Source organism: Canis aureus, chromosome 37 (genome assembly GCF_053574225.1).
Source record: "Canis aureus isolate CA01 chromosome 37, VMU_Caureus_v.1.0, whole genome shotgun sequence".
Classification (NCBI taxonomy): Eukaryota; Metazoa; Chordata; class Mammalia; order Carnivora; family Canidae; genus Canis; species Canis aureus.
In genome coordinates this window covers 3,696,753-3,718,959 of record NC_135647.1, presented here as the reverse complement: position 1 = coordinate 3,718,959, position 22,207 = coordinate 3,696,753, and the positions used below count along the sequence as shown (strand labels likewise).

The following is a 22,207-nucleotide window of genomic DNA, read 5'->3' as shown; positions in this document are numbered from 1 at the left end:
TATCGTACCTCTGATCAGTTTTTAACGAAGCTGAAGTTCTGTAAATAAGTCCTATTTTGAATATACTAGGTTAACCCAATCTGTAAAAAAATTCGTGGGCATCACTTTCTACTCCATAAACCCATTTTTGTTACTATGTAGTAGGAATTGGTATTGATTGAGTGCTTACTATGTTATAGGCACCATTCTAAGCCCTTCCCGGTAACAACATTTAATCTTCACACTGCCTGTGAGGTTTATACTCCATTTTATAAGTAAGCAAACTGAGGCACAGAATGATGAAGGAACCTGCTCACAATCACAGAGTGATTTAAGTGGCAAAGCCCAAGCAGTGTTGACTCTACTGCTGAAGCTCTTGATTGTCTACCTCTAACAGCACTTACTTCAATGAAGCACCAGCCAGACAAGTGCTCACAGAAAAGGGCAAACAGGAGCCATTACTCAGAGAACCAGATAAAAATACACTGGATATTGGACTTACCAGGATTCTTTCTCTCATCTTTGGGGATTAAGTTAAATGAGAAATTCAGTCCAGAAAGCATAAAGCATGGCACGTGTGGAGTGCGATGCAAATATTATGAATCTATTGTGAAGACAATCTGCACAGCCCAACGGGTATTACTGTCCCACTTCAGCGCTGAGAGAACAGAGCAAGTTAAGTAACTTGTATAAGTCACAAAAGTAGTTCCAGGCAGACAAGAATTTGAATCTGAATCTTGTCTGACTCCCAACTTGACTCTTCACCATATCTAGTGAGATTGAAATAATCACCTTAATGATCAGGAATGCTCATGGGAGAGATCCTAGAATTTACCCAGCCCTGCTTTTCTGAGGTCTTACCTCTTCCTGGGGGTGAGGTCACACATCAAACATAGTGTGGAGCATTGGACTATAGATAGCGCTCTTTAGCACCATAGTCAGGCAGCAAAAGAATCCCTTTGGGGGAAAGAAAGGTGGTCTGGGTATTTTGGAGGTTGGGTGAAGAATCACCAGATTGTCCAATTTAGGCTTATCTTCCTAGCTGTGAACATTTTTTAAGTCCTGAGGGGGTAAATATCTAAGGTCAAACTTCAAGTGGCTCTAAATACCTGTCATCAAGGTCAAGCAACAGATTGAGAATTTGGCAAACACCCATGAAGCTCAAGTAGGTATTCTTAAAACCGATCAGTTATGATAAAACTTCACATTATGAAGTTTTGAAATATTTCTGAGGCCAGAACAAAATAATATAAAGACATTGGAACATTGGTCATGGTAATACCCTAGATGTTTAGGTTGTGAAGGCATCTTATCATGCTATACTCTGTAATTTTTCTTCACTGGATTTGTATTATTTGAGTAGTCACTCAATTTAACTATTGCTCATTAAAAAAAAATTACTTGATTGAGTTTTCAAAAACTTACTAGCTATGGTTTCTTGTGGAAATCAACCAAATTGATGAGGTCCCTGAGTCCAGATTAACATTTACTTAGACAACTTCAAGTTCTAGAAAAGCTCTCTTGCCTATGGTCCCATTTCATTGACAGCATTTGCACAAGACATCTGTAGGTTACTAGATTAGCCATTGAAAATCACAACCCTACAGCCAAATCCTACCCTATAGATCTGCTTGTGCAAAATAAGGGAGAACCACATGGTGCCAGTGGGTATCAGAAGCTAGCATCCCAGCTGGAAGAAACAGAGAGGGCCTGGACATTGGGGTGCCAAACATATCCAAGGAAGATAAAAAGATCCAAAGGGAAAGGGAGAAGGGGAGAGGCAGTTAGTGCAGATGAAAGCAATATGGTATCATAGAGAACCATCCCTGGTCTGTTTGTCCAACTGCTACCCCAGCAGCTCTGCTGTGTGCCAAGCACCATGGCAGGCTTCCCTTAATGTGATAGAAAAGAGAGCACCAAAGAGGGACAAGGGGAATAATTTTGCACTAATTTCCTACCCTAAACTAAACATTTGTCTAGTCATGACTTAAAAAAAAAGATATTTGGAGGAACCATTCATTCCTTTGTCTCCCACTTTGCCTTCTAGTCCTTGGGGCTAGATTGATACCCACAACCACTGGGTGCTTTCAAGGTACCCAAGCTGGGCACAAGTTTCAAAGCTAAGTAAAGTAGACCAGAATGGTTCCTGCCAGAAAGATATTTACCTTCACCAAAAATATCATCCTCTTCCTCGCCCAGGAGCTCCTCCGGGTCCAGATACTGCATGTTGGAGAGGGCAGTCAGAGGGTGACAGCAGAGGTGCAGCAGTTCCCCACTGACAACAGTGCTCCCCGGGCAATTTCCTCTCCCCAGGGCCTCAGGTTGCAAAAGCCCTCAGGGAGGCAGCTTCCTCATCTGCATCTGCCCTCGGAAAGCAGCTTCATTCATACGAATAGGCTTTTGGAGAGTGCATTTCATGTGGGGTAATTCTCACCCCTGAGAAGAAAGAATTTTGGGGGTGAAAGGGGCTGCAGATCTGGCTGGACCTGAACACAGATACCACTTAAAGTCTGAGTGCAATGAATTCTTTCAAGGCCACAACTTTCATATTTTCTTAAAGAGGAAGGCGGGCTTTTAACTTTCTTATGAATTTGAACAGGATGGGTAATGTTGAAAGAGGGTGGGGGGGCGGTTCACATTTCTCTTATCTTGGTTTTGCTTCAACGATAATTTCTCCAAAAGCACAGCAAGCCACTATGCTGCACCAAAGAGGCATTTGGGGTGGGGTGGGGGTGGGGACTGAGCTTCTATTTCACCCTGTAATAGTGGTCTTTTTGCAAACATACTGCATTTGAGGATGCAGCTTTATCAATGTTTAAACAGAGTCTAGCGCATGTGTTGGTTCTTATTGGCTTGTTAATCTATGGTTAAGCCATAGATAACTTGTTTGGGTCAAACAGCTTCCATTTTGCAATTTTGACTCCATCTGGGTCTTTGGACTATCACCAAAGTGGGAAGAAGAAAATGTGTAATGCCAAAGGCAGCTCCTCCCAGAGGGAGGAGTCACCAACCAGGGAACTTCCACAGTAGCATGGGGACTGGCATCCCCATAGGGAATGACCCAAAGTGCTCTAAGCTCCAGATAGCTGTTCAAACACCAATCTCTGAGTGATACTGCAGCTTCATCTGGGGGTTTCCCAGAGCCCTCGGTTGTGTTGTAAAGACCTCACAGGTGGTCAGAAGCTTCGAAAAGGCAAATAATGATAATGGTGAAGAGCTGTTAGCTTCCAGTGTTGACTTCTGGCAACTTTATTAGTAGGTTTTTTGAAAATATATTTTTAATGGGCTTTATCTTTTAGAGCAGTTTTAGGTTCACAGCAAAATTCAGAGGAAGTAACAATTTTCCCATATACTCCCTGCCTGTACACACATACAGCTTCTCCCGTTAGCGCCAGCCCCAATCCCAGCATCCACCATCAGAGAGGTGTATTTATGACTAATGAACCTATGCTGGCACATCGCAACCACTCAGAGCTCAGAGTTTACCTTAGGGTTTGCCTTGCGTGTTGTGCACTCTGTGGATTTTGACAAATGGTTAATGACATGTATCCACCATTACGGTATTATACGAAGCAGTTTTGCTGCCCTAAAAACCCTCTGTGCTCTCTCTTCTTCCCTCCCTCCCACCCACTCCCTAGCAATGCTAATCTTTGAAACTGTCTCCATAGTTTTGCCTTTTGCAGAATGTCATATAGTTGGAATAATACAGAATATAAACTTTTCAGATGGGTTTCTTTCACTTAGTAAGATGCATTTACATGTCTTCTACATTTTTTCCTGGCCTTTTAGATCATTTCTTTTTAGTATTGAATAATATTCCACTGTTTGTATGGACCACAGTTTCTCTATCCATTCATCCACTGTAGGATATCTCAGTTGCTTCCAGTTTGGGCAATTACAAATCAACCTGCCAGAAACATCTATGCACAGGCATTTGGGTGGACATAATTTTCAATTCCATTGGGTCAGTACCAGGAAGCACAACTGCTGGTTGGTCTGATAAGAATATGTTAAATTTTGTAGGAAGCTGCCAAATTGTCTTCGAAAGTGGCTGTGCCATTTTGCATTCCCACCAGCAATGAATGAGAGTTCCTGTCGTCAGCCCAAGAAGAGGAACTGTCCAGCCCCAAAGGTCAATAGCGCCTCTCTTCCACTTGAGAAATATGGAGGGGCAGACAGATGGAGCTGACACCTCCTCTAGCTGTACTGCATCTCCCTTCTTTCTGACCCTCTACCACCATCCCCCACCCTGATTCCCACTCAAATGACTTTTCTGGTCAAGGGTTGTACTTAATTACTTCAATTAAATGAATAAAAAATGGATCTGAATTGTAAGATAGTGCAGCCACTATGGAATACAGTATGAGGATTCTTCAAAAATTAAAAATAGAATGACCATATGATGTATCAATCCCAATTCTGGGTTTAGATCCAGAAGAATTGAAAACTGAATCTTGAATTGATACTTGCTCTGCTATGTTCACTGCAGCATTATTCATGATAGGCAAGATGTGGTAGCAAGCTAAATGTCCACCGGCAGATGAATGGATGAAGTATGATATCTATCTATCTATCTATCTATCCATCCATCCATCTATTTCTCCAGTCACATGCTACAACATGGATGAACCTTGAAGACATGATTCTAAATGATATAAGCCAATTGTAAAAAGACAAATACTGCATGATTCCTTTGTGATGTATCTAAAGTAATCAAATTTATAGAAACAAAAAAAAAATGTGGTTGCCAGATGCCAAGGGGGGGGGTAATGGGAGCTGCTGTTTGATGGGTATAGAGTCTCAGTCATGCAAATGAGAAAGATCCAGAGATCTACTGCAAAATAATGTGCACCCAGTCAACAGAGCTTAAAAGTTGTTAAATTATTATGAGAGAAAACTTATGTTATCTGTTTTTATCACACACACACACACACACACACACACACACACATACACATACACACACCAGGCCCAAATGCAGGAAATCTGGGTTCGCACTGGCTGGGAGGAACACAGGGTATCAGTTTTGACTGTTACTACACTTCATATCCATTGTCCCCATGCCCTTTACACTTCACAGCTCAATCATGGACATGCTATTCCCTCACAGATGAAGCAATGGGACTCTGAGAGCTTAAATACCTCTCCTAAGAGCACATAGCTGGCAAGTGGCCCATTTGACTAGCTCCAGCGCTCACCCTGTTACCTCTCATCTAAATAGCTTTATGGGTGACTGCAGATGATCTGGGTCACCACAGCATCCCACTGGCTCCTGGGATCTGTACCACTTCCATCTCCTCCCATCTCAGAGTCACCAGGTACCATGTTAACCCTGGGGCTCCCAGCCTTTCCATACCAGCAAGTTAGCATGATACCTCTAGGCCTATTTTCTTTCTTTCTTTTTTTAAAAAAATTATTTATTTGACAGAGAGAGAGAAAGAGAAAACATAAGCAGGGGGATTTGCAAGCAAAGGGAGAGGAAGAAGTAGGCCCCCTCAGAGCAGAAACCTGAGATCATGATCCAAGTTGAGGGCAGACGCTTAACAAACTGAGCCACCCAGGTGCCCCTCTATGCCTATTTTTTTTATATCTTCCTGTTATGAGCTTAATTGTGTCTCCCCCCATCCTACCTCATTTCATATGTTGAGGTTCTAACCCCAGCACCTGAGAATGTGATGTTGTTTGGAATTAGGGTCATTGCAGATGTAACTGGTTATGAACAGGGTGGGCCTTTAATTCCAATATTATTGTCCTTATAGAAAGGGGAATTTGCACAGAGACCCACACACACAGGGAGAACATCATGTGAAGATGAAGGCAGAAATCTTAAAGCCAAGGAATGCCAAAGACTGTCAACAAACCACAGAAGCAATGGAAGAGGCATGAAACATATTCCTCTCACCTCCTTCAGAAGGAACCAACCCTGCTGACACCTTAGACTTCTAGCCTCAAGAACTTAGAGACGACAAATTTTGGTTATTGAAGGCATCCAGTTTAGGGTCCTTTGTTATAGCAGCCTTAACAAACTAATACACTTCCTCATTTGGTCTGTTGTGAGGATTACATAAGATAATTCCTGTAAAGGAATTGACAGCACAGGGCACACTAAATGCACCCAGTCATAATTCTCCAACTTAAATCTTCCAAAGGGCAGCTTGGGGCCATTTCTCTAATCGAAGCATCAGTAGGTATAGGGAATGAGCAGTCAATGCTCTATACAAAATCTCAACAACTGTTGGTAAGTTCCCTTCAGTCTTGTCTTTTCCCATTTAGGTATTCTAAAAACACAGCTAGCAGACTCAAAAAAACCAAACCACTAATGCCACTGAGAACACTTTGAGAACAAGAAATATAGAAAATATGGTCCTTTCTCTCCAAAATTCACACTCATTTTACAGAGATAAGGTGTATACACATGATGTGTTAGCTAAGCTAGTAAACTAGAAGCTACTAGCTAGCTACTAGAAAACTAGTAAACTACAGAGGCAAGTAACAATATGAATAAATTTCAACAGCACAGTGTTTGGGCACCTGGATGTCTCAGTCGGTTTAGCATTTGGCTCTTGATTTTAGCTCAGGTCATGGTCTCAGGGTTGGGATTAAGCCCCATGTTGGGCTCTATGCTCAGAGTGGGGGATGGGGTCTATTTGAGATTTTCTCTCTCCCTCTGCCCCTCCTCCGCCTCTCTAAAATAAATTTAAAAATCTAAAAAAAGAAAAAACAGTGTTGACTAAAATAGCTCAAAAAATATAAATAGTATTATCCTATTTATATAAATGCCAAAAGTAGACAAAGTGGAGAAAATATATAATTAACAGCTAACACTTCTATAATGCCAGGCATAGTTCTAAGTACATTGATTCATTTAATTCTCACCCCAGCCCTGTGAAATTGGTATTATCATCTTCATTTTACTTTCAGGCCCAAGAAGTAAAATGACCCACCCAGGCTCATGCATCCCATGGTGGAGCCAAGATCTGACTCAAGCTCCAGCTTTACCCTCAGCATATTACATGTCTCTCATACGTGTAAAACACAAGGCAGGGCAGAGCTATTTGCAGCTCCCCTGCTGTAAATACTCCAAACCTTTCCTTCCAAGGCTCCCTTCCCTCTCTTTGTCTTCCCAACTTAGGATACATCCACTCATCTTTCAGAGCTTGATCTAAGGGCTACTACCTTCACGAAGCCTTCTCTGACATCCCAGGTGGAAATGCTTGTCCTACTCCCTAGGTCCACCTATCTGTGTACCCATTTCACCCCTGTCCTTCCCTCCTCAAGGGCAGAGTATGTTTCTCCTTAAGCTTTGTATCTCTAGTCTCCTAGGACATTGCCAGAAAGTCATTGATCAATTTGCATTTTTTAAATGAGTAACAATGATGAAATGAATAGCAGAAAGCTCAAGTGTGAATTGAACATAAGAGGGCAAAAATCTTTACTTGGGACTTTATCCTAGAATCTATAGGGGAGAAAAAAAAAACCCTTTTCCTCTATCCTTTTAGGTCTTTAACTGGGACCTGTGACTTAAATGGACACAAGACAGATTAACAGGAGGAAGGGTGTACACATTTTATTAACATTTCTACATGCAGAGGGGCTTCGCAGAAAAGAAGTCGAAATTCTAGAAAAGTGGTTAACTCATTTTAACGAAGAGCAATAAGCTGTAGATCTTGAGACTATGCACAAAAAAAGGGAAAGTCTGGGCTTCTAGAGGCGGTAAAGTTGGGGGAGGGGACTAGGATGTTTGTGATCAATAAGGACTGTTTAACATCTGTTATGTGCGCTCATCTCACTGTCTCCGAAGATAACAGTGGTTTCAGTGATGAAGAGTCATTCTTCTCCTCATGGTGGGAGAGAACAAACCTTTGCAAAAGGGGAATGCTTGCCCTGCTTTTAGGCAGGAAGAGAGAGGGCAGAGAGCTCTCCTGTGTCTGCTGTTCCTCAATTGCCATCAGCTAAAAATAACCCTAATGCCAACGTGGCATATTTTTGGGTGGCCTATTCCAAGCCTCTTCAAATCTGCACTAGAATACAAAGGCCAAGGCTAGGGAAACTCCGTGCACACAGCTAGGCAGCCAGTGAGGGGGAGTTAAAGGGGTGTAGGTTATAGGGAGTAGTTTGACTAACTCCTAAGAAGGGAGTGTGGAACGGAACCAAAGGAGTCCGGTCAGTGACTCCCTTCCTTTTTCAGTGACTGAGGCAAACAACTCTGATTATCGGATCTGGGGTAGAGAACAAAAGTAAGGATGGGCCAGTATGAGCCAAGTATTTCCTGCAAAGACTGTGGCAATCTGGGCTAAGTCTAACAATAGAACCTCATCAAGGTCAAAGGCACAGGAACTTGGCAAAGCTTTTGTACTACTCTGAATAGTTGGTACACATTTTGTGCTATCTTAGGTGTTCATATTTCAAAGACATGCAAGTCCTAGTCCATGCTTTGAGGAACTTTACTCACCGGCTCCTGTGGTCATTCATTCGTTCATTCATTCATTCATTCCATTACTCATCCATCCATCTATCCATTTGAAAAACAATTATAAATGTCTACTATATTTCTAGCACAGTGATTAACATTTAAGTAAATGTATAAGTGACTGGGCAAATGTTGTGCTGAACATATAAAACCCAACACAATATTATTATTTTGTGGTATGATAATTTAGTTTATAATGATCCACTGTTTATTTATTAATTTTAAACACTGTTTGCAGGGCTCACTCTTTTGAAAAAGAAATTTCCATCTGTGAAGTGCTTAAAGGAGGAAACTATACTAGTGGGGTCATGGCATTGTCCAAGGTGGGCTTTCCTTCCAATAGAGGATGAGCTTCACAGTCCTTTCTCTGTCTCTACTTCTGGAGAATTTCCCAGTCCCTATAGAAAATGTTTTTGATTTTTAGATACAAAAAATTCAGAGCAGGGAAACGAATCTGAAATAATTAGGGGTAAAATGTCCATAAACAGAAAGGAGAACCAAGTAGGAGAGAGGAACTGAAACTGTGAGGAGGGCTGGAATCAAAAAAGAAAAAGAAGGTGAAAAAAACCCACAGAGCCAGAAATAATCTCATCTGTGGGTACCTTTGCCTGTAAAAATGCATTTAAAATGCATCTAACTGCTAAATGCCATGACCAAGGAGCTGGGATTAATGGAGCACCTTTTTTTTGTTGTTTTTAAAGATTTTATTTATTTATTGATAGAATGAGAGAGCACAAGCAAAGGGAGTAGCAGAGGGAGAAGCAGAAACAGGCTCCTCACCTAGCAGGGAACCTGATGTGGGGCTCAATCCCAGAACCCTGAAATCATGACCTGAGCTGAAGGTAGACGTTTAACCGAATGAACCACCGAGGTGCCCCAGGAACATGGCTTTTCATGATATTCTTGTTCTCAGGTCGTCCAGAGGAGATACCCAACTTGCAGGATGACAACCCAGAGGCTTTGGAACTCTTCCTACACACATCCCCCAATTTTAGGTGTATCTCTCAGTTGAAGGAATACAATTGAGGCCATTTATGGGATGCTGGGAAGCCTGTAGAAGCCCTGGCTGGTTCTCTTCAGTAGGACTCAGGACAATGAAGATAATTGCCCAGTGACTGCATCTGCTCACTCTGCTCTGGAAGGAGGGAGAAGAGGCCAGCAAAAATGGTCTCTCTGGCAAGACTCACACTGGGTATGGTTTGCAAGGAATAGCCTTGGGCTAAGAGTCTGACTGCTAGGAATAGTTAACCCGCAACTAGTAACTTTTTAAATGGCATAAAAGGCACTGGTTCTGGGATTTGACTAGAATTGAATTTCAATCCTAGCTTTGCTACATCAGCCCTTTGTCTGAAGCTATTGAATTTGTGCAAAATGGAAAAATAATCTGAAGTTCAGTCCTCTCTCTTCAAACTGTCCCAAATTAAAACACAATCTTTATCAATAGCTTGTCTAACTATACAAACACAACTTCAAGACTCAGTCCCTGGTCCGTACCCTCTATCTCAACCAAAGTTATAATCTCAACCAGAATTGTGATAGAATGATCGAAAAATACTTTTGAGTATAAAAATACATTACATTATAAGAAGAGAAATTGTCCCACTCTTGGGCCAAAGAAAAACTTTGGTGTAGTGGAATCGGTATCACCTTCTGCGATGTGATTGAACCTATCTGCCTAACTTACAGTCTTAGAGTGAGCCTAATGATCTTACATTAGAAAGTCTTTAAAAACAGATCCTAATATATTAATGATCATCTAAATACCTTTTCTTTCCTCTATTAAATATCTTACTACTTACAGAGTAGTTACGGTAGCTCTCTCAGGGGTGTTTCTCTTGTGACAAGTATAAAATGAAACGTTGACAATTTATCTGAAAAGTTGCCTTAACAATAAGGATAAAATTCCGCTGGGATGGGGGCAACAAAATGGAAATATGAATTCAGCAAGCAAAAGGAAAAATATAAAACATTTCCAAATCTCAAAGAATATAATCATTTACTTTTTTTATGCGGCTGATGGAGATATATATATTATATTTATTTCATATATCCTTTGTAAATTTTAAAACTTATGACAAAAAATGTATGCAAGGGTACATAGTTTTCCAAAATTTACTTTGGGTTTCAGAAACCTAGACAGTTAAAGACCAATGATGCAGACCCTGCATTAAGCAGAGCAGGATCAGAGCAGGCCCTATAGACCAGGCACCAGGATCAGGGGACCCTGGAAAAGCATTTGGCAGTTGGGGGCCCATGGTGGCTGGATATGGCAGAGGGAAGCCCTGGTATCTCCATCCCTTTGCATGTACTAGCTCTGTGCGTTGTGACCTGTTTTTCTCCTGACCTGTTTCTTCTTAGCCTCAAAATTTCTTCTTTGTGGGGATGGCAACAAAAAGAAGGATTCGAAATTTGGGATTTGTTATGTTCTGATTTGGGCCAAATGTTTTTGAAAACTCTTCCCACCATGGCTTCTTTCTAATATATATGTTTCAGTGACTTCTGATTTCACAGAGGACAGAAAAATAACTTGGGTAAAAAAAGACTTCTCAATGACTCCGTTCCAAAAAAAAAAAGATAGGAAGTGTTACCAATCCATCTATCACAGCCACTAACTCAGGAAATGAAACGGGTGAGCTCTGATCCTCTGCCCTGGCCAACAGTTCCTTCCCAGGGAATCCCAAGGGGGCTGACAAATCTAAAGCATAGCTCCTGGCTAGGTTTGCCAACACTGTTGCAGAACAAACTCAGAAAAACTTGTATAAAAACTCAATAACTCAGTGGAAGGTTTGGAAAAGAGAATGGAAGAGATTAATTTCAGGTACCAGCAGCTGAGGGAGTTGGCTGACTTAAGCCTTAATAACCAACTTCTCTGCCAGCAAGACAGATACTTAGAGTCTTATAGGGAGAGGTTGTGTGTGCAACATATAGGGATATGTGCAAGAGAACAGGCACAGAGCATGTAGTCAAGGGTAGGGATCCATATGTGTTCAGTGCATGATCATGGGCAGAGAAGGGGACAGGTGGGGTGTGGTTTTCTAGGCATTTTGTTGCTATCACGGTTTTTCTGGTCTGGCTCTGGTGGTTGGGAATATCCCAGTCATTGCAAAACACCTTTATTCATGCCTCAAGAAGGTGTGATAAGAAATAAGCACAATGGATTTTAATTAGAGCATTGGTCTTATCTGCTTTTGGTTTTAACTGTTGGTGGTCTATGGTTGAGTAAGAGGGCTTGTTAACAGAAAGAGAGAAAAAAAAAAAACATGAGGGAAGGGCAAGATGTTTTTCTTTTGTAAGGAAAATACAACCAGGCTGCATCTGAGGTTTTTTTTTGTGTGTGTGATGTTAGGGGGTTTACTGCTTGTCTTGTCTGTGTTGTAGGGTTCCATGGGAGAATATCCAGAGACATTCCTGGATTTGAAATTTCAGCCCTCCAGGAAATTCAGAAACTCGGCTCTGGGTGCTGTTTGAACACAGCAGGGTAGAGATGAGTCCTGGACAAGCCCTTAACATGCTGAAACTCTCATCCCCAGGTTCCCAGCCCACCTTGGATGAGCTTCCAACCTGCTTTGTCTGGCACCCAGGGAGACCTGCCTGCATGGAGCCCATTTGGATGGAGCAAATGGAGAATTCTAGACTAAGAGATCTCTAGTCCTCCTTCCTTTTCCGGCAGGCTCCTTCCTCCTTTGTTTGGAAGTATAAATTGCAACAAAGACGATCAGTGAAAACAAGAACCTAGAGTAAAAAAAAAAAAAAAAAAAAAAAAGACAATGCATGTGTTCTATGCACTGAGTTAGGTCCCAATCCTGCCCCAGAGGGCTTAATGTGCCATCTTTCTCTGACTCTGGCTCTCCAGTATTCCCAGCCTATCATTAGCAACAGTGGTATTTAAGCTTTTACCTCTGAAGAACCAGAGTGGCAAAAGCTGCCTTCTTCCCTGAAAAGTGTGGCCAGAGCACACTCCACCAAGCTGGTGAAGAAAGAGGATGATTCAACTCTGACTTTTTGTCATCCAGTGTGCAGTGTGAACAGTGGTGAAAAAGGGAACAATGTTTTCTTCTCTTCCCTCTATGAGAGGAGAGAGGAGAGTAGCCACAGGAGAGGGGGAAGGAGGGAGGGGGAGAGAAGGGGAAAGGGAAGGAAGGAGGGGGAGAGGGAGTGAAGGAAGGGCAGAAAGAGGAGAGAGAGAGGAAGGAAAAAACCAAGGAGCATAAACACAAAGTGGGTTGTTATACTATATGTTGGCAAATTGAATTTAAATGAATGAATGAATGAATGAATGAATGCAAAATAAAGGCAAAGCCAGCAGGTGTGGAGAAGGCCGAGGAGGAGGAGCTCACCCCGCTTCTTTCTCCCGTGATTGTGCCCGGGAGCTTGTAATTATTAAGCAGTCCACATACTTCAAAAAGAAAGAAAGAAAGAAAGAAAGAAAGAAAGAAAGAAAGAAAGAAAGAAAGAAAGAAAGAAAGATCTCCCCCTTGAAGTGTGAGTTCAGGTTGCCCCTGGAGAGACTCTTACTAGCCATGGGTCTTGACTTTGAGGCCCCAGGGTTCCCCTTCCCTCTGCTTCCTCACGCTCTGATCTCTGTCAGCTGAGGGTGTGAAAAACAATCTTTGTTTCATCTCTGCACACCCGTATCAGGCCATCCTCGTTACCTCCTCAAAACAAGACGTTTCCTTTCCTTTCCTGGAACTCTATCTGGTGTGGCGGCGAGCTGCCGAGTGCCGCCCATCCTCTCGGAGACCACAGCCCAGCGAACCTGGGGACCATGACTCATAAACAAGGGGGCAGACCAGAGTGTGTTGGGGCCACCGGGGAGGAGGAAAGAAAACCAGAAGAAAACCGTCCTGCAGCTTCAGTGGAGGTGAGCAGAAAGCCACCAAGCCTCCAAAAAACCAGCATCACCCCCCCACACCCCAACTCAAACCTTGTGAAACTGTCCTGAGGTTAAAAGCTTTAAAAGTTGTTTCTACTGTGGATTTTAGAGACTCTCTCTGTTCCTGGGGGCACTCAAGAGTTGCAAACCCTAATCCTCACAGGTCCGGCATTAGGGTATGGGGGGGCAGGGGGCATGCAGGGGGCGATTGTGCCCAGCCCTTGGCCTGGAGGTGTCTCTGTGTTTCTTAGGGTGGCCTGAGGTCACGTTTTGTGGAATGCTTGGCTCTGGCTGGCTTTCTGGGGACTCTCAGCTCAGCCTGTAAATAAACCAGCAAATTTGGAGGAAATGGGGCAGGGGTAAGTGAAGGTGAGTGGTAGGTGGGCCTCTTCCAGCATGGACTTGGCAGAAGGCAAATGCACCATACAGGTCGACTTCCCATCTCCCAATATCATGGAAGCCTGTGGTGATGATGGGGCAGGAGTATCACTAACCACCAGGAAGTGACAGGTCCCCAGACCACAGAAGCTGGATAGCAAGAATTCAGGAGGGCAGGATTTTTCCCTTTTCCTTCATGGAAAGGCCCCAGGGTACACGATGGAAAGGGCAGGGGGTACGGCTGGACATATGTCAGAATAATAGAGGAGTTATCTTCTTATAAAATTGCATCCAGTGTTTTAACGAAGTACAGAAATGAGGTATCAAATGTTGTGTGTGGGTGGATGGAGGGATAGAGGGAGCTGAGAGGGGAAGGGGCAGGTTAGGCTCTGCCCTTGCTCCTCTGCCACCATGTGACCTCATGTAAAACCAGCAAATGCACCAGCTGCTCGCCACACCCATGGGGTGGGCAGTTATTTATAGAGTGTAGAAATGTCCCTGGTGCTGAGCAGAGCTCCCCAAGTTCCTGGAATAGCACCTGCCAGCGTTTCTCTCACTGGACAGCTCCTAATAAAAGTTAGGCAAAAATAACCAATATTGATTATAGATTTTAGCTTACAGCAATAATTCTGTTCAGTTCCTCTTTGGACCAGAGAACTCTGTGAGGTGAGAGACTTGGTGATACCAGTCTTTAAAGCAAGGTTCCTTTTCTTTTCCTCCTCCCTCCCTCCTTCACCTCAGGAAGGTTTGAGTCCTGCGTTGGCTCTTGCACCCACCTAGGATCTCATGGTTTACTTCACCATGAGAATATTAATGTCAACAAAGACACATTTCTCCAAAGAGATTTGGGAATGTGTGTCACTTGTTCTTCAGCGATCCTTCTGAGGTAAGAAAGGAAGGGCAGTGTGATTGTCCTCATTTTCTTGATGAGGGGATGAAGGGCAAAAACACTAGATAAGCAGGAGTAGGACATCTGAGATGTGGCTGAGTCACTGGAGCAAGCGCTTTGCAAGAGCAGGTGAGTCAAGACTGTGGAAATCGTGCCAGGGAGGTTCTTATGTGGATGACTGAAGCGCTCCAGATAAATGAAAGGAAAATGTATTCATGTTAAAAATAAAAAAAGCCCCAAAGTGCAGATATCTAACACACAAAGGGGCAAAGGACTGGGTGAGGAGGGTTTGCTGCACTGGCAGTAATCTTTCAAATCTCTTATTTTCTATGAACTCGGCAGCCTCCCAGAACACAGTCCAGGCATACAACTCAAAGCTGCAAGATCTAGGTCATATTTTGTAGCTTTTCAGCCTGTCTCTCCTACTCAACATTGAGCTCTGTTTGAAGGCAAAGGTCAGGCATGATCTTTGCATATTTGTTTCAGGTCTGATAGGAACCAGCGCTTCATAGACTTTTCTAAATGAATGAGTAACTGAGTCCCTGCAGTGATCTCTCCTCTCCTAGATGATCAGAGGCTGTAGAAGGTTCCTATCAGCATGGAAGTAGGGGAATATAACCGGAGAGAGCATGGGTCTTCACTGGACCTGGGGTGTTATGAGGTTAGGAGCACTGTTTCGCCCTATAAGCTTTCTCCCATCTCCTACTTATGGGTGGAAAAACTGCTAACCCACAGGGCCTGACAGTGGTTTACGGTTTAGGAAGGGTTTGTGTTATTTTCCAAGTAGGCAGACCCCAGGCCCAGAAGAGAGAGAAAAATAGACATTTTCTCATGTAAATCATCTAATTCGTAAGATTTACAATTGAATAGGTGTCCCTACAAGATGCCAACAACCAGAATGTGAGGGGCCTCAAATTTTATTGATATAGGTAAGACTTCATCAGAGAATCCCCTTGAAAGCTGTAAGGAATTCCAAAACAAGGTGTTTATAACAATAATAAATGTTTCTCCATCACTTTGTCCCAGGCTTCCACTCCTAGCATTTTCTCTAATTTCTCTCCCTTTTTTAATGCACTAAAAGAAAACTATATAAAAGACTTAAGAGCAACACTTAAACCTGGTATAAGGGAAATTTCATGGGAGAGGACATTATGAAAATTAGATGAGAAAAAGAAGTTCAGACCTGGCTTCTTGGATGATTTTCACTAAGCCCAAGTACACAGAACACAGTGTTAGTAGTAATATTTAGTTCTCTTTTCTTTTTACTCCCTGGAGTAAGATGGTGTATGGGAACGGAACTTGTGGTAAAGAAAACCTTGCCACAGAAGGACTCCACCCTTGCTTACCTTCCTCTGGAGCTAGTGTCAATATGTAGTGAATGGTAAACTTGGGCCTTCCTGTATTCTGCACTGTGTGTTGCTACACCACTATCTCCAGTGGAATGAACCAGAATGCAAAATCTATGACTTTTGAAATGTGATGAAGCAACATACAATTCAGAAATAGGGTGACCACATTTTCTGTACTATGTTGCACTCTTTTGCACAACATGTGAGAACACAACATGAGAAACCTATGAAAGAAGGAAATAGAACAACTGAGGTTGTTGTCTGGGTAGGCTATGTAGAGTAAAGGCAGAACCCTAATACCCCACCTAGCCAACATTCTCTCGTGGCTACTATTCCTGTCTCTAAGCCTACACCACTCCCTTCTATTCCATTATTCTCTCTCATCTTCTATCTGTCCATCCATCCTTCCATCCATCCATCCATCCATCCATCCATCCAATTATCTATCCATCCATCCATCCTCATCCATCTATCCATCCATCTATCCACCTGACTATCCATCTATCCATCCATTTATCCATCCATCCACCTACCCACCATTTATTGGGCACCTTGTCATTCTAGCTGCTGAGAATACAGACATCAGTGCCAAACCAGTAAATGTTAAACCACCAGTTTGTTAATTTTCATAGTGCAAACACCCCTGTCTACCACAGCTGATTTCAAGCTACCAACATTAAATCACTGAACACAAAATTGGGAAGAGATACTCAGGAGCATACAATTATACAGTGTTTCCAACTCACAGGTATAATAGATGTCAGGAACCTCAAGTACACAGATAATTTGTTAAATGTGGTAATTTGGAAGTGACTAGTTCTGAGTATTATTAAGTTTGCTGTCAATATGATTTATTTAACTGTACATTCATAGATTTTAGCTTTAGATATTGGCTGTTTTAACAATCAGCTCACAACATTTCTGAAAATTTAACAAATGGCTCTTGTGAGCAGATATGAGTTGGCTCCAGCACACCCTTGGACAGAGACAAATAATGTATGCTGTCTGCTTTATGAAAATGTTTTACCTACAAATATGACATATACATATGTAAATAAGCAGTAGTCCTCCAATTGATGTGAAAGTGCTGGGCATAGAATTAGCAGGGAAGTAGGGTGCCTGGGTGGATCAGTCAGTTAAGCATCTGACTCTTGATTTTGGCATAGGTCATGATATCAGGGTCACAGGACTTAGCCCTGTATCAGGCTCTACATTGGAGCCTACTTAAGATTCTCTCTTCTTCTGCAGCCCCTCCCCACTCACATGTGTGCATTCTCTCTCTCTCTCTCTCTCTCTCTCTCTCAAAAACAAAAACAAAAAAAAACAAAAACAAGAACTATTTTGGAAACCCCTCAAAATAAAGTCACCTTGAGGACAAGGTGGTGACTTGGACTCAACACAAGCGCCTAAGAACACAGAGCAAGGTTGGTTTGAGCTCAGCATGTGGCCCTTTCCAAGTCAAAAACAGTTTTTCGGGGATCCCTGGGTGGCGCAGCGGTTTGGCGCCTGCCTTTGGCCCAGGGCGCGATCCTGGAGACCCGGGATCGAATCCCACGTCAGGCTCCTGGTGCATGGAGCCTGCTTCTCCCTCTGCCTGTGTCTCTGCCTCTCTCTCTCTCTCTCTGTGACTATCATAAATAAAAATTAAAAAAAAAAAACAGTTTTTCTTTGTAGTCAGTGTTTTCAGACCCAGACACCCTAGGACAACTGTCATCCTTGGCGGGATGCTGACTGCAAAAGGGTCAACTCTAACTTGGGAGCTTAAGCCCAAGTATCCCAGAAGGGCAGGTGGGACTGGGCTGAACAAAGACTGCTCGGTGCAACAGAGTCACACCTGTCAAACTGTGCAGGCTCAGTCTTCTGACATCTCATAGCAACAAAATGAATAGCAGACATTGGATTATTAACATTTTCCAAGTTCCATGGTTCCTGGAAATCAATAACAAAACTTATGCCCTTTGAAATGAGAAAGCCACTAAGATTTTTTTGGACACAGATTTTTTTGGTGGCTGGCGAGAATTTGAGGGAGGCTCTCCTAATGTGGCATATGTGGACTTGAACAAATAGCGAAGAAAAAAAAAAAAAAGAATTAAGAGTTATGACCATTTGGGGGCACTTGGTGGTTTAGTCTGTTGAGCATCTGCCTTTGGCTTGGGTCATGATCTCAGGGTCCTGGGATCAAGCCCCATGATGGGCTCCCTGCTCAGTGGGGAGCCGGCTTCTCCTTCTCCCTATCCTGTCAGTCATGCTCTCCCTTGCTCTCTATCTCAGACAAATGGATAAAGCCTAAAAAAACAAAGAGTTATGACCGTTTGTATTCTGACTTGTGGAGAAGATCTTAGGGGACAGACTCTGCCACATATGTGTATATGTGCTAAGAGAAAAAGATGTTGGTCAAAATATTAACAAGAGGTATTGTCAGATGATAATTTTGTGTGTATATGCAAAACCTGAGATCTAAGCTAGATGATAAATTTTGGAAGAAGGATTAACTTTTAGAGATTTGCTTGCATGGTTTAATAATTTCATATACTGTTAAAAAGTTAATCAATGAACAATATCTGCCAATTGCAAAAAAGGCGAGTAAGTTAAAGAAAGAAACAAAAAAATCCAACCATAATTCAAAGAGCCAGAAATAACTGCTATTAATATTTTGGTGTTTAACCTCTAGACCTTCTGCTAGGCATGATGTATGTCCTTTGACCCTTTCATCAGCCTTGGGGGAATCTGACTCCTGACCTGTCCTTCTGAGTTCTCAGTGGTGGGAGGGGGGTGCAGAAGGCTGTTGCACTGTTATTAAGTTAGGTGTTTTCAGCCTGACTCACAGATTTTTTTTAACCCAACTCAATTAGCCCTCAATTTTCATTCCCCACAACTATGTTGTAGCTGAAATCATTCTCTCTGTAGCTTACCTCCCACTTCAGAGAAAATACAGACCACCATATGTAATTTTTTGACTTCTGTAGGGACCAAGGGCAGGCTAACTTGAGATGGACCACTTTCGCATGAACATTATTTTAAGTTAAAAGCAATCCTAACCCAGCAGATTCAGAAAACTCTCTTTACCTCTTTCTCAATTGTCTGCTTTCCAGAGAAGAGAGCTATTAACAAAGATTCCTCTCTACCTAAGAAACTTCTGTACATAACAGGGCACCTGTGTTTTCCAAACACCTCATCTTCCTGCTAACGGTCCTTCTCCCCCTTGGTATCCTCAGAACATTACCCCTCTTTTTAGCTCATATAAGCTTTATTGGCTGTTTTTGGAATTTCCATATCTGTGTGCATTCTCTGTACATATGCTATTAAATTTGATTTTCTCCTGTTAATTTGTCTCATGTCAATTTGATTCTTAATCCACCTGGAAGGACCTCAAAGGGCAGAGGAAATTCTTCCTCCCCAACTCTTCCTTCCCTTCCACCTCTAAATCTGTACCCATCCTTTCTTCCCTCTGCTTCAGATGAGAACCCACCTTTTACTCTGACCAAGGTCCATGCTATTTTTTTAAAACAAAAATAATTCACTTTTTTTTTCTGGCTTCACAGGTAATCATATCCTTATTGAAAAATTTAGAAATATAAGAAAACACACAATGGAGAAAATAAAGTCATATATCATTTGACAAGACTTTAAAAGATTTTAAATAGACAGTAACTGCTAACATTGTAAATTCTTTGTTTTTTCCATGCATGATTATATGTATGTGTACATTAAGTATTTTTTATACACTGGAAATTATTCTGTTATACTGTTTCATGCATCTCCCTTTCCTCTTACAATAGATCATGAATATTTTTTGCATGACAGCTACCCTTCTTTTTTTTTTTTTTTAACTGGGGGGATGGCAAGAGGGGCAGAGGGTGAAGGGGAGAAAGAATCTCAAGCAGGCTCCATGCCCAGCATAGAGCCCAACACAGGCCTTGATCTTATGACCCTTGAGATCATGACCTGAGCTGCAATCAAGAGTCAGACACTTAACCAACTGAGCCATCCAGGCTCCCCATGGCAAATATTCTACAATTACATAAGACTTTAAAATAATTTTTGTAAGTTAAGAATCACTTTCATAGTTTTTTTTTCTTATCTTAAAAGCAGAGTGTACTATTATAGAATAATTGGAAGATACAGTTAAAAGGAAGAAAAACCTAGATACATAATCCCACCTCTGAGGTATGACCAGCTAACATAATTTTATATAAATCCATCTAATAAAAATAGGCTCAGCCAGGCATCATTCTATATCATTTTTGATATACAAATATTAACCCCATTTAATCTTCATAACACCTGTGTGGTTGCTATTGTGATGATAATCTCCATTTTCCAGATGAAGGGGATTGAGACCAAAAGACGGTAGGTAACCTGTCCAAAGTTACTTAACAGTAAGTAGTAGAATTGGGATATGGACCATGGCAGGCTGCCTCCAGAGGCTGGATGCTAACAACTCAGCTATAAAATTCTCAACTTATAGTGAACATCTTTCCATGTTGATAAATATTACTCTCTGTGTCATGCTTATAATGACCTACCATACCTCAAATACTGAATTTTGTTTTTTTTTTAAAGAGACAAAGAGAGAGATTGAGAGAGAGAGAGAGGCAGAGACACAGGCAGAGGGAGAAGCAGGCTCCATGCAGGAAGACCGACATGGGACTCGATCCCAGGTCTCCAGGATCATGCCCTGGGCTGAAGGCGGCGCTAAACCACTGAGTCACCCGGGCTGCCCAAATACTGAATTTTGTTTTCTCATGGTTCTTTTGAGATTTTCTTTTCCAATTAATAGTTGCATAGGGAATTACTTTCATGCTATGAATGGATTCTCCCTTCAGCTTTTTCCAAATAGTTAACCAATGATCTAAGTTTTACTTATTGAATTACCTATCCTTTCTCCACTAATTTTAAACTGTTGCCTTTGTTTTGGCTTCTCTCTTCTCTTGCTTTCTTTAGAAACTTGTTTCATTTTGTATCCACTTTTTCCCCTGTGTCTTGAAAATATGAGCTAGCTTTGAGTTACTTATACTTTTGCTTGGTTAATTGATTGATGTAGTTGTTCACTTAACAAAATTTATAGGGGATGCAATAGTGAATAAGATTTTAAAAACTCTCTACTGGGGCTTATAGTCTATAGATGTATATGATACTTTTACAAAACACTTATGTCATACTTATGATGTGCTGGGCACTGCTTTTAGTGAAGTACAAATATTATCCCAGTTAATCCTCATAGCAAGTCTGTCAGGTAGATGCTGTTTTTATCTCCATGTTTCATGTGAGAAAATGAAGCATGGAGAGGTCAAGTAACTTGCCCAAAGCCTCTTAGCAGATAAGTGGAGAGCTGGGGAGATTTGGTAGGCAATTCCAGTTTAATGCAATAAATGTTATTTATCATGAGGTAGATACAGGGTTCTGTGGGAGCTCTTAGCAAGAGCACTTGATGGACAAGTGCTCATGACACTCAGGGAAGAATTTTGTAGGGAGTGGTGCCCAAATGATTCCTGAAGAATGAAAAGCAGTAGGCTGGTGAAAGGAACTAGGAGTGTAGGGGTAAGAATATTTAAGCTGGAGAAAGCAGTAATACAAAGGCCTAGAGAAGAGAGAAGGAGAGAATGTTATCTCCTAGAAGCTGAAAGGAATGAAGTGTGGCAGGAATAGAGGGTGGGGTAGGGTGGGTGGGAGGTGTGAAGTCCTAGACACAAGAAGAGCCACTAGTGAGCCCATAGTCTTGTGAGTCACTTGAAGGAATTTTAACTGTAATCTAAATGTAACAGGAATCACTGAAGGGTTTTAAACAGGAGAGGGATTACTCTAGCTGCCACGTGGGACATGGGTATAAAGGTCACAAGGGGGTGGGCAGGACAAAGTGTTGGAGGGGCTCTTCCAACAATCTCAGTGAGAAGTGATGTTGCCTTCAGAGCAGTTGAAATAGGATGGAGAGAAACAAGAGGACTCAGGTGCTCCCTCGGAGGAGTTTGACCAGAATGGTGAAGAGGAGGGGAGTCAGTGCTTATGACCTGGCTCTTGACTTAGCCAATAAGTCTTCATCTTATGGCTGTGATGAAAACATGGATAATAAATCGACTAGATCTGATATGCAGAGAAGAAAAGATAACTTGCCTCTGGTCTATCATTATATTCCCATGATTTCTTCCTTTAGCACTCACTAAACCCTCATTGAGGGAGGGCTGCAAAGTTTATAAATATGGCTGATGTTAAGAGTATTATCTCCGGTGGTGGGATTAGGCACAATAATTTTTTTTGAAGCTTTACTGAGA

At 42.0% G+C, this 22,207-nt stretch overlaps 1 protein-coding gene and 1 long non-coding RNA gene across 6 annotated transcripts in view; one reads left to right on the top strand and one right to left on the bottom strand.

Annotated features, from left to right (window-relative positions):
- The window catches only part of RIPOR2 (RHO family interacting cell polarization regulator 2), a 220,082-nt gene that overhangs the window by 113,549 nt on the left and 84,326 nt on the right, over window positions 1–22,207 (bottom strand). The window contains exon 1 of one of the 4 annotated variants that reach the window (XM_077886072.1): window positions 2,145–2,499. The exons of the other annotated variants lie outside the window; for them this stretch is intronic. Within the exon in view, the coding sequence (XP_077742198.1) occupies window positions 2,145–2,205 (61 nt within the window). The 5' untranslated portion in view covers window positions 2,206–2,499. Of the gene's footprint in view, window positions 1–2,144; window positions 2,500–22,207 lie in introns of those variants that run through there. 4 annotated transcript variants of the gene reach the window in all.
- The window catches only part of LOC144306631 (uncharacterized), a 39,444-nt gene continuing 27,691 nt past the window's right edge, over window positions 10,455–22,207 (top strand). For both annotated transcript variants that reach the window (XR_013373726.1, XR_013373725.1), the window contains exon 1: window positions 10,455–13,310. This is a non-coding gene — a long non-coding RNA (uncharacterized LOC144306631). The remainder of the gene's footprint in view (window positions 13,311–22,207) is intronic.